We start from the raw sequence: 13,432 nt of genomic DNA, 5'->3' as shown, positions 1-13,432 counted from the left end.
CATTAATTTTTTTCCATATAAAATAATGACCAAAGAAATGAGCAAGTAGTCGTTTGTCTTCACATAGTTTGCTGACAAACAGACGATCTTCTTAACAGGCTCTATTGTGACAACTCACAGTGTTTCACAATGTTTTGCTAATAGGAGAGGATTTTAAATCCTTAAATTGGAAAGGGTGAGAAGCAGACAGTTATTGTGCAATCAAAACAAAATGTTTGCAATCATTACTCATCTTTGTTTACCTGGGTAACTCTACAGTTGTACTTGGTTTTATTCTGTATTTTTAAAAGAAAAGGGATATTGCTATTTCTGAAGGCAACAAAAAATGATACTATCAATCAGAAAACATCTCAGTTCCATTTTTATGAATAACCTCAGAACAAACTGCTTTTATCCTGGTGGACGAAGCCGTCATCATTATTTTTATTGTTGTGTTTAATTTTAAAACCTTGTGAGGATACGTGTCTGATCAGCTACTGATTTATTTAACTAGCTGACAGTCACGCATCCTTATTAATATCGTGCAGACTATGGCCGAGGGGTAATAAGATAATTAATTCATAGCTAGTTAACCCCTCGCCCAGAATATAAAGCCTGCAGCTGTCTGCGCTCAAGGAGGAGAGACATACGTCTGTGTGAAAAAGAAAGAAACAATTTCTAAGTATGCTGGTTTCGCAAGCAGCATACTATTTATTTACTATTTGTTTGTTTGGCCCTTGTGCCCTTTTGTTTGCTCAAGTCTTTTGTTTTATTATTTAATAAAGTACTGAGCGCCGTAGCGCCTCAGGTTCACCGCCATTCCATGCTTTGGTTTCTGTTCTGGTCTGACGTCACCACTGCAAGTCACCCTTTCAAAGGCACACAGAATTACAAAGCATAATTGACTATTCCTAGCTAAATGATAACCCACACTCAGAAATGACCACCAAAATATCTAAAGAAGCAAAGAGAACAGCAAAACCATCAACAATTAAACAAACAACTACACAAATAGGGAACAAATACATCATCCTAAACGGGAAGTCATACTTCCAGGTCAAACACATCTCATTCCACATCAAACTGGGCCAAAAATAGAAATAAACAACAAACAAAATAAAGACATGCCAATATATATATATATATATATATATATATATATATATATATATATATATTTTTTTTTTTTTTTTTTTTTTTTTAATGGATCCTCATTTCAGTCAAAAGAACAGAACATTTGAGGGTGGACTGCCCTTTTTAAAGTATTTCTTCGTTAATATAAAAATTTACTTGATGTTGTGTTATAAAGATCTATTTTTAGAATCACTACTTTAATATCAATTCTTATTTTAATTTCTGTAAATTTCTACAGATTTCTTTGTTATTATCATGGTATCATTATCAGTCATTAATATATACAGAAAATATTACTTTTGCTTGCTTAATATTCAGTTTCAGTAATTTGTATTTATTTATTTTATAGGTTAATCAGGAACTGTACCATGTGCGATCTGCCAGTTATAAAGCAAGTGCATTTATTTTATGCTTTTTTAAAATTTTAAATACTATTTTGAGGACAGTTATCACAAAACATGAAGAAGTTACAATACAGAAGTTGGACACAAATGTTATTTGTCATGGTAATGCTTTCTAAATCTGACAGTTAAAGAGTTTTAGTAATGCTTATCGTTAAGCATAAGATATTGAACACTGATGTCTCTTATATCGGCCATACCAAATAAAATAGTCGCTTGTTAGAACATAACAACATTAGAAAGGTTACAAACGAGAGGAGGCCATTCGGCCCACCTTGCTCGTTTGGTTGTTAGTAGCTTATTGATCCCAGAATCTCATAAAGCAGCTTCTTGAAAGATCCCAGGGTGTCAGCTTCAACAACATTACTGGGGAGTTGGTTCCAGACTCCCACAATTTGGAATTCTCTGTGTTAAAAAGTGCCTCATATTTTCTGTTCTGAATGCCCCTTTATCTAATCTCCATTTGCTACCCCTGGTCCTTGTTTCTTTTTTCAGGTCGAAAAAGTCCATTGGGTCGACATTATCAATAACTTTTATAATTTAGAATTCAACACTATTCACTATATATCTGAGCATTTTGTTGGCCTTTTTTATAACTTCCCCACACACTCTAGATGAAGACATTTCTGAGTCAACATAAACTCCAAGATCTTTTTCATAGATTTCTTCTTCAATTTCGGTATCTCCCATATTGTATTTATAATGGACATTTGTATTGCCTGCGTGCAGTAAGTTACACTTTTCTATATTAAATGTCATTTGCCATGTGTCTGCCCAGTTCTGAATGCTGTCTAGATCATTTTGAATGACATTTGCTGCTGCAACAGTATTTGCCACTCTATTTTTGTGTCTTGTGCACATTTAACAAGTTTGCTTAATATACCAGAATCTAAGTCATTAATGTAGATTAGAAAGAGCAGAGGACCCAATACTGATCCCTGTGGTACACCACTGGTTACCTTGTTCCATTTTGAGGTTTCTACAGATTCATCCTGTTTTCTACATGTTAACCACCACCAAAAAAGAACTCAAATTCTGTGATCCAAAACAGTCAGTTTATTAGTCTTTTAAAGTATTTTTTTCCCACAGTGTAGATTCCAAGTGTTAACAATCAAAAAGAAAACAAAACCCATTTTCAAGAGCACAAATAACTAGAGTAAGGGGTCGGGATTAATTATTAATATAGTGTTTAGCTCATCTTCCTCAAAATAAAACAATAACCAACAGAAAAATAAAATATTTAAGTACATAATTTAACAGACGAGTAGCCCTGCCTGCTAAATATATCGGTACTGAAATATGAATAATAAACGATGATAAAGAGTCCAGCTCTGTATACCAATTTGAACAGTTATTTGACAGAATGCAGATAAGAATTAAACTAGCGCTCGTTATTCATAACATGGAGATTTCATAACCATTCATCCGATTCAATTTTAGAAGGCTACCCATCCAAACGATGTGCAAATGTTTAATTTACAAAGAAAGACATCACTACTATAGGATATATTAATGTAATCGAGTGCAACAACAGGTATTTTTATAAGCCAGACAATTTATGATTTAAGTCTGGCAACTGTGTTTACAGCACTTGGTTGATGGGCGCGACATCTTGTCAAAAGGGATAATTTTAACATACGTTAAAAAATAGTTTTGTTAACATTTATGTTTTAAAATACATGTGGGCTTTCCTAGCAATCACTCTTTTGTAAAAACTGTATTTAAAATGGAGTACATAAATATAGTTGTATTGTTAAATTCAAAACGAGTAACTTAGTTTTGCTTATCATAATCGAACTGTAAAATAACCTATTTAATAAGCTAATACGATTATTTCTATGTTTTTATTCTAGATAATGAAATATGATTAAACTACAGTAGTAGACTACAGTTATGAGAAATTTCTCCAATGGTAAACAGTTATTTATGTTTTAATTTGCGTTATTCTCTGTAGTCAGCACAGTACTTAATAAAGAAAGCATAGGTTACGTTCAAAAGTCTGGACCAAATCAAAATTCTGACTCAATAATAGCAAATTACAAAAACGGTTTCCTTCTGAGGTAAGTTATAGAGATAAGCCTCTGTCAAACAAAAACGACTAATTTGGAATAAGAGACTCAGTTAAAGATTTAGTCTAGGCCACTGACAGCTCTGAAACAAATCTTACAAAAAGTCTGTCTGTTTATATATAGTTTTCTTCTACTATAAATATTATTCGCCCATCGCAGATAAATCGATCGTTTTCTTGCAGGAATGCAGAACGCTTTGCTTGGGTTCGGCACTTGTACTTTTCCATTAGCAGCCACCTGTGGTTAAATACACATTTCCCCGTCATTTTGCGGATGAGATTAAATACATGCGCTTAACTGGGAAGTAAAAAAAAATACGATAATATAATCCTCAATGATTTTTCTTCAGCACCTCCTCACAGGTTCGCGCCGTTTCACCAGGGGATGAAGTCAGGTAAGCTTTTAACGTCTTTGTTATACTCTTTCGAAATACTCAGAAAAAATAGATCGTAAATCTCGAAAAACTACTCACTTCTAAATCTTTTGTAGTCATTTTTGTATTACTTTAGTATAAATACATGTTAATTTGGATTCATATGTTGTTTTTTTCTGACTTTATGTGGACGAAAAGACACACATTTGCCCGTTTTCTCATTGGAAATAGTGATATTTTGAAATATCACTGTCCTGGTCACAAAAGCATAGTTTGTGGGGAATAATAGCCATGTTCTATACTTTTGAGGCATAAGCAATTAGGAAAAAACACTTACTACCCAGGAACAAAAAAAAAAAAAATTGTTACACGGTGTAATCAGGACCACAGAGTTACCAAGAAAGGTATATGGTCAGGTTGATGCTGGCACACTCGCAGGTGCTCCAAATAATAATGAAAACAAAAGGCGAAATGAAAAGGGAAAATAAAACACAGTAATAAAACTACAAAATAAAGGTGCTGCTTACGCAGTGCCCCCACTGCCACTAAGCCGGTCAGCTCAGGTCTCGTCCTATGCTCTGTTATGCACTATACGCTGGGGTGTGTCACACATGTTCCCTCGGGTACGTAACAATTAATTTTTTTTTTCTTTCTCTAAACTGTCTGTCTTCCTCAGCCGTGCTTGCCTGGTTTGTTCTCTCGCTCCAGCCACTGCCGTTCTCGCCTAATGTTTGTTTAAACTGGCCTTGTCGGCCAGCGTCTGGGTATTCCCAATCACGACCACCCAAATGCATAACCAAGTGTAGTACTTGTGGGCCGAGCAATCCCCCAAGGCCCGCTTCTCAGCCACTCAGAGAGAGGGAAAGCCAACACACCCTCTTCCCCACCTCTAGCCATGACTGGATCTTATGGGGCTGCTGCCATCTTCTTGCAGAAACACACATGCCCAGACATTCAGCACAGATCTCCCCTGTTACAAGGGGAAATAGAGTATTGGATGGAATTCAGCCGATGTCTGCCGGTTGTGTCCATGGCAACCCATTATGTCCCAACATGAGTAGAGAGACAACAAGTGAAAGGAAATAAAAACAACACAAAAGAAAAATGGCAATCCAAACAATGGAAGTTTTCTCTGTCATCCAAACAAGGAGTAAATAAGACAGTTAATTCAACTACAATTCAATCATAACAAAATACAGTGTATAACAAAAAATTGTGTTTCATCCAAGCTAACCCTAGTCACTTGTGACATGTGTTATATTCACAAAGGGCAGAGTGTAACAGGGGGACAGTTTAATGGTTACACCCTGGTGTACCAGCTGGTTAGAAGCTTCTTTCTGTCATCACTGGCACCTGGATAAATGTCTATCGACTTTTGAAATCACACTCTCTTGATCTCTCACAATCAGCTCTATTCAATCAAACCCATTTTGTTTTTAAAAACAATCAGTAAAGATATGATAAATAACAGGGACAGGTCCTTTTTTTAGTGATTTAGAAGATGGCATAGACACTGGCCTCTCATACCTCTCCAACAACTCTGACTTTGCTAAAGACTTCATTTGGGCCAAATAAATGGTGTTGAACATAGTTCGCTTTTAACAACATACAGTACAGTACAGTACAATATGTGGAGGGTTGACGAGACCGTTTGACTTAGCTAAGTTTGCCATTAGTTGTTTTAGAAATGCAGATGGGAAGTTTCATGTTTTGTAATAGATAATTACAATGAATGTACCTGTAGGTAATTGAGAAATACATAGATGATATTGACTAATATCACAGATCAGATGATTTAAACTAATTGTTATTTAATGCTTAAGCAACACATTTTAGGATTTCATAAGGTTTGTTATAATTGTAATGAATCTGTTGTATCCCACTGAATAATTATTCACAATATGTGTGAATCATAAGACTATACAATAACTGTGATCTGATTGGTTCTTGATTTTTCCAAGTTCACTATAAATTCCAAAAAATGTATGCAGTCACAGATCACAAGTAATAAGATAATATTTTATTACATTCTACGTTGTTCAGGAAAACAGGTAAATCATTTTTTGTATTAATTTGACTCTTGTATTTCGATTTCTAAATTTTAATTGTCCGTTGTTGTTTAAAGTTATTTAAAGTGTATAATAGCAACTAAATAATATAAAAAAAGTCTGAATGATACAACCATGCTAGGAAATACACACATGCACACAAGTTTCAAATACTAAATACAGTAATATGTTGTTCCCAGGACTGACTTTTTTTATTATTAATTTTGTTTAATCCTACAGAAACGTTTTGCACAATGAGGACTCTGATTCTGGTGATCGGCCTGGTGGGTCTATGTTCTTCTCTTCCGGTAGGTTCTTACAATTTCAAAAACTTTGAAAGCAGATACTGTATATACAGTACTGGAAATGCTTCCCTTTATTTTAAGAGTATTCACAAATGCCTCAATTGTGAATGAAGTGAACGGCATTCACATGGTTTTGACTTGCATGATTGTAATGTTTTACAATCTTTTTTACAAATCTTCTTTATTTTATTTCCTGAAGCTATTGATAATTAAGAAATAAGACACTTAAATATCTTCATCTGAGTTACTAATGCATAAAAGAAAAAGACATTTGTGATCTAGATTAGTCCAGCCACAGCAAATTGAAATGACACGGTGAAGTGACTTCTGAATTGCTGTTCATGAAGATCTTTTTCTATTTAAAAGGTTTCTGAGGACCACCACATTGAAGAGCGGTCAGCAAGTGATGAAGTGAGTGCAATACAGTATTACTTCTTACCAATGTTTTACACTCAACACACCAGAGGCTTTTACAGTAAAACCTGTTTAATAATACTCTGTCACAGACAGAATATAATGGGATTCAATTTGGCAAATTCATGATAATCACTTTGGTTAATATACAATGGCAATAATCAATGGAGCAATCTCATTGGCTAACACATGCTCCAACCTGTGCAGATGCGTCACCGTACCAGCACAGCTCGGAACTGGAACCATTCCGCCTGATTGTCGTGACAACCAATTCACTTTGGGAGGGGTGGGGGCTGGCGTTTTATAAGTGCAATATCACAATTCAGGGTGTTCAAAGATCAAAGAAGTTAAAAATACGCAGGACTATAATAATTGACTATATCACATGTTATTGCTTTCTTCTCACACTCTGGTTAATATCAGTCACATTTTTCAGTCACAGATGTAAAAACTGTAGGTTGGTCTACAGTGCTGATATGTTTAGACACAAACACAATGCAGTATACAGAACACTGAAATGGGCAGAGTTACAGTTTTTTATGGTTTCATTTTTACAATGTGTTGTACGCTAGTAGATTTTCTGGTATTATTATTGGACACAGATGTAATCAAAGCTTGTTATCTAGATTAATCCAGCCACAGCAAATTGCAATGACACGGTGAAGTGACTTCTGAATTGCTGTTCATGAAGATCTTTTTCTGTTTAAAAGGTTTCTAAGGACCAGCAAGCCGAAGTGAGTGCAATGCAGTATTACTTCTTACCAATGTTTTACACACAACACACCAGAGGCTTTCCCAGTAAAACCTGTTTAATAAATAGTCACAGGCAGAATATAATGGGATTCAATATGGCAAATTTATGATAATCACTGGTTAATATAAAAAGACAAGAATAGATGTTCTGGTATAGGTTTATTATTATTGGACACAGCTGTAATCAAAGATATGCCTAGTATTGTATTTCAGGTCCACAGATCAAAACATTAATAATAATAATAATAATAAATAAATAATAATAATAATAATAATAGTATTTAATATTATTACGATGAAATTACGAACATACGATCAATATGCTAGTATAAAAAGAAGGTGTCCTGAAGTCACAGTCTGGTATAGGTGGAGACCATGTTAGGTAGGTAAGGTAAGTTAGGTAGTGCTCCCTTACTAGGGAATGAAAAGGAATGAATGACTCTCCTTCGAATTGCTTCCTGAGGACGACTCCTGGACGGGGTCCCCAGCGAGGTCGGGGTCGGGGTCGAGTCGGGGCAGCCCCCCACCCCAGCCCCACCCCCACCCCCACCCCCCACTCCAGCTCCAAGAGGAGGTTAACGTGATCGGAACAGTCTGAATTATCTTAAATTGTGTTTTGTCAAGACTCTGTTCAGACTGTCAATTTATTAAAATAAATACATTTATCAACAGCAAAATCCTTGTGTTAAGTCATTCTGTATTACATTTCCTATGTATGTTGTATGTAGGTTTTATGATGTTTTTGATGAACAAGGGTAATAGCATTGGAAAGGCCACTTATCATGTAATCCAGTTTAACAGGTTTCTCACAGAAAACACTAGTTTAGGCAGCATTACATAAGATACAAGATAACTATTTACCCAAGTGATTTTAGAGCTGCAGTGTTCCACAATTATGTTTAGTTTAACAAAAATATAATTTAGCTACACCCTTTAATCTTTCTATAGTACCTTTCATAGTGGACCACCATCACAAAGCGCTTTACAAGATACGAGACTAGGGTGAACGATGCATCAGCTGCAGAGTCACTTACAACAATGTCTCACCCGAAAGACTGAGTACAAGGAGGTTAACTGACTTTCTCAGGGTCACACAGTGAGTCAGTGGGTAGAGAATAACAACAAATTATCATTATTTTACAAAGTAATAATATCAAAGGCAAGAGAAGCATTCAGACATTGAATTTACTAAAATCCACCATACAAAACCACCACCACCACCACCACTGAGTTGGTGTGGAGATGAAATACAATAGGAGGATATATCATCCATATGAAAAGCCAATAGCATGGTTCAGTACAGGGAGTATATTTAGTTCTGTTGCTTAGAAAAAAAAAACACAAAATCTATTATACATTAATATAAAATATATGGAGTACTGTGGCAAAGTGTCCGCCCCTGGTGTATTTTGTGTTGTGTGTTAATGTTGGTGTATAGTCATTGGTACACGGGATATAAACGGGTCTGTGTAACATGAGTGTTTAAAACGTATATTTGTATTTAGGCAAGAGGATTGCACAGTACTTCATTTGCAAGTAAAAATTAATAATATATGAGCACAGGGAATTGCACTTTATTAATTTACATGCAGTTGTACCGCGACTCCAATTGAATGATTGATTAGCAATCGAGTCTCGGTATAGCTGCATAAAAGCTGCATGTTTTCACTCACTCAGGGTTGTGAGTTGGGTGAGTGGAGAACGGGATTGGAGACGGAGGTAATAAGAATAGTTAATAGTTTAGAAGCTCATCGTGTTTGTCTGTGTAGTTCGTTTTTGTTAGTCTCTTTGTTTTGGCTGCCAGTGCCGTGCCGTGTCCTGTTTTTGTCCTGTTTTATTTTATAATAATAAACGGAGCAGCAGCGCATCCATTTATCATTTCATCTTGCAGTACTGTGTGTTTTGTCTGGTCTGATGTCTCCACTACAGCCGTCTTTGTTACATATGGTGTCAGAACCGGGACAACAGCGCCTCCAAGAGTCAGACCAGGGATACTGCGGGTGAAAAATTCATTTCGAAAAAAAAAAATGGGATGGGAGGAATAAAGGCAGCCATGGCGTAATCGCCAGGAGGAGTTGAAGGAAGGAGGGGCTCCATGGTGCGCCTCCTGCATGGAGTATGGGCACCTCCGGGAAGTTTGCCCCTATGAAGACCCTCTCTTTTTGAAGGCACTCGATCAGGGACAGGTGGAGGATGCGGAGGAGTGGCTTCGCCTGAAGGCCCCGAGACCAGCCCACAGAAAGGGGAAGAAGCGAACGCCAGCTCCACAGCTAAAAAGTGAGGAGTCTGTGCGTCCACCATCCAAGAGGGAGGAGTCTGTTCTGGAGCCATCTCCAGCGCCAGAGTTCAAGTTACTAATGCATAAATTAAGTTATCTAGATTAGTCCAGCCAATGCAAATTGCAATGACACGGTGAAGCGACTTATGAATTGCTGTTCATGAAGATCTTTTTCTATTTAAAAGGTTTCTGAGGACCACCACATTGAAGAGCGGTCAGCAAGTGATGAAGTGAGTGCAATACAGTATTGCTCCTTACCAATGCTTTACACTCAACACACAAGAGGCTTTTCATTTAAAACATGCTTAATAATACTCTCTGTCACAGACAGAATATAATGGGATTCAATAAGGGAAATTCATGATAATCACTTTGGCTAATATGTATAAATTTGAGCAATAATGTAGCAAGCTCCAACCTGTGCAGATGCGTCACCATACCAGCACAGCTCGGAACTGGAACCATTCCGCCTGATTGTCGTGACAACCAATTCACTTTGGGAGGGGTGGGGGCTGGCGTTTTATAAGTGCAATATCACAATTCAGGGTGTTCAAAGATAGTTAAAAATACACAGGACTATAATAATTGACTATATCACGTGTTATTGCTTTCTTCTCACAGTGGTAAATATCAATCACATTTTCCAGTCACAGATGTAAGAACTCTAGGTTGGTCTACAGTGTTGACATGTTTAGACACAAACACAATACAGTATAGAGTACACTGAAATGGGCATATTTCTAGTTTTTATGTTTTTAATTTTTATAATGTGTTGGACGCTAGTAGATTTTCTGTTATAGGTTTATTATTATTGGACAATGTAATCAAAGCTATGCCTAGTGCTGTATTTCAGTTCCACAGATCAGAACAGAATTATCAATAATGATGTGTTTGAATGCTTATTTTGCCAGGTTAGTGTAACTGTCCTAAAGGGTTTGATGTGTCGGTCAGTCACATAGCAACTTATCAGAATTCCAACCTTTTTCCTCTTTTGAATGAAAGTGCAGATGGACAAACACTCACCAATATAACAGTATATCCAAGCTACCCTCTGATTTAGCCCACTACTGCTCCCTCCTCTCCTCCTTCTCAACAGCCCTCACCACTGCCAAACACTCTTACTATCAATCTATTATCCTGTCCTCCTCTAACAACCCCCACCGACTTTTTCCACCTTTTCCTCCCTCCTCAAACCCCACTCTCCCCAATTCTCATCCTTTACACCCAATGACTTTGCTTCCTTCTTCTGCTACAAAGTAGATGACATTCAAAAGCTATTCTCCAAACCATCTTCTGGATAATAATAATAATAATATAATAATAATAATAATAATAATAATAATATTTTATGCATATATGCTTCTTATTTCTTATTTTTCTTCCACAGGGCTTCAGATTCAGACCATATCCACCTCCTTACAATCCATCCATTCCGTACTATCCATCTTATCCATCCTATCCACCACAAGGGAATGATCTGATTTCTTTACTTACTCTCCTTCGATTGCTTCCTCTTCTGACTCCCGCACCTGCTCCGGCTCCGGCTCCGGCTCCCGCTCCCGCTCCCGCTCCAGCTCCAACACCAGCAGGAGGTTAACGTGATCGGAACAGTTTGAATTATCTTAAATTGTGTTTTGTCAAGACAGACTCTGTTCAGACTGTCAATTTATTAAAATAAATACATTTATCAACAGCAGAATCCTTGTCTTAAGTCATTCTGTATTACATTTCCTATATATGTTTTTGTGGGTTTTAAGGTTTTTTTTTTCAAAGAAAATGATGAACAAGGGTAATAGCACTGGAAAGGCCACTTACAATGTAATCTAGTGTAACAGGTCTCTCACAGAAAACACTAGTTTTAGGCAGCCTTACATATAATTAGGGCTTCTAATTTTCATTTTTCACCAACAAAAACTGATAAAACACCCGGAAAAACTTTGGAAATGTTTACTCAATTCACGTTGACGTTACCCTTTTCCCTTTAAAAAATAAAAACTACTACAAAAATAATAATAAACACATTCCCCAGTGCTGCTGGGCAATGTCCCACCTTCCTGACTTGCATCTATCATTGATTTGTTCTGAGTACTCTAAACCCGCCCCAGCTACTGAGTGACAGCACATTCCTACATTTCTATGGGAGACTCTGCTTGCGAGATTTAAAACGAGATTATAAGCAAGATGGAGCCTTGTTACCAGGATTTAAAGCTGTATTACAGTTAAGATATGGATGATTTAAAACAGAAGTGTGGCAAAATGTACAAAAATGCCTACACACAAAAACCCCAGAAGAATGTGCCCGTGACCATAGGGATTTCGTTGTGGAAGACAGCAAAGGAAAGAAGGTACAATTTAAGTACTGTCGAATTGCTACTATACATATTTTGACAGAAAAAAAACGTTCAAGCATTTTGGAAATAAGCAAAAACATTAATTTCATACAGTATATCAAAAACAAAAGCCACAGAAAAAAAATAAATTATTTACATAAAACTCGAAAATAGCTAAAAAAAAAAATAAGCACCGAAAATACCATTAATAAAACCCGAGAAACAGAAGCTGAAGGTGAACTATTTACCAAACTAATTTTAAAGCTGCAGTGTTCCACAATCATGTTTACTTTAACAAAAAATATAATTCAGCTACACCCTTTGAGAATTTGTTGTAGAGAATAACAACAATTACACTATGTAACACAATTTTTGTTCCTGGGTAGTAAGTGTTATTTCCGAATTGCTTATGCCTCAAAAGTATAGAAAATGGCTATTATTCCCCACAAACTATGCTTTTGTGACCAGGACAGTGATATTTTGAAATTTACCTATTTCCAATGAGAAAACGGGCAAATTTGTGTCTTTTCGTTCACATAAAGTCAGAAAAAAAACAACATATGAATCCAAATTAACATGTATTTATGCTAAAGTAATACAAAAATGACTACAGAAGATTTAGAAGTGAGTAGTTTTTCGAGATTTACGATTATACTGTAAATCACTTTCACGAATCAACCCCCAAATGTAGTCTCCCATCATGTTCTCGTTATACTGTCCTTGGTAGCGGCGTTCAAAGTCCAGTATATCCTAGTGGAAGCGCTCGCCTTGCTCCTCCGAGTACGCTCCCATGTTCTCCTTGAATTTATCAAGATGAGCATCAAGGATATGGACTTTGAGGGACATCCTACAGCCCATTGTGCCGTAGTTCTTCACCAGAGTCTCAACCAGCTCCACATAGTTTTTGGCCTTGTGATTGCCCAGGAAGCCCCGAACCATTGCGACAAAGCTGTTCCAAGCCACTTTCTCCTTACTAGTGAGCTTCTTGGGGAATTCATTGCACTCCAGGATCTTCTTTGTCTGTGGTCCGACGAAGACACCAGCTTTGACCTTTGCCTCAGACAGCTTAGGGAAGAAGTCTTGAAGGTACTTGAAGGCTGCCGACTCCTTATCTAGAGCTCTGACAAATTGTTTCATAAGGCCCAATTTGATGTGCAGTGGTGGCATCAGCACCTTCCGGGGGTCCACCAGTGGCTCCCACTTGACGTTGTTCCTTCCCACAGAGAACTTGGTCCGCTGTGGCCAGTCCCGCCTGTGGTAGTGCGCCTTGGTGTCCCTGCTGTCCCAAAGGCAAAGATAGCAGGGAAACTTGGTAAAACCGCATTGGAGACCCATCAGGAATGCCACC

At 37.0% G+C, this 13,432-nt stretch overlaps 1 protein-coding gene across 1 annotated transcript; it reads left to right on the top strand.

Annotated features, from left to right (window-relative positions):
- The first annotated feature begins 5,972 nt into the window (after positions 1-5,972).
- On the top strand, positions 5,973-11,447 carry LOC121327995 (myrosinase-binding protein 2-like). The gene is made up of 4 exons (XM_041272410.1): positions 5,973-6,007; positions 6,245-6,312; positions 6,676-6,720; positions 11,142-11,447. Exons 2-4 carry the CDS (start codon positions 6,259-6,261, stop codon positions 11,349-11,351), a joined length of 309 nt encoding a protein of 102 aa, XP_041128344.1. The 5' UTR covers positions 5,973-6,007; positions 6,245-6,258; the 3' UTR covers positions 11,352-11,447.
- Positions 11,448-13,432: the final 1,985 nt, after the last annotated feature.

This window comes from Polyodon spathula, chromosome 2 (genome assembly GCF_017654505.1).
Source record: "Polyodon spathula isolate WHYD16114869_AA chromosome 2, ASM1765450v1, whole genome shotgun sequence".
Taxonomy (NCBI): domain Eukaryota; kingdom Metazoa; phylum Chordata; class Actinopteri; order Acipenseriformes; family Polyodontidae; genus Polyodon; species Polyodon spathula.
Note: the sequence above shows the minus strand (reverse complement) of the source record. Positions and strands in the feature narration are given on the sequence as shown.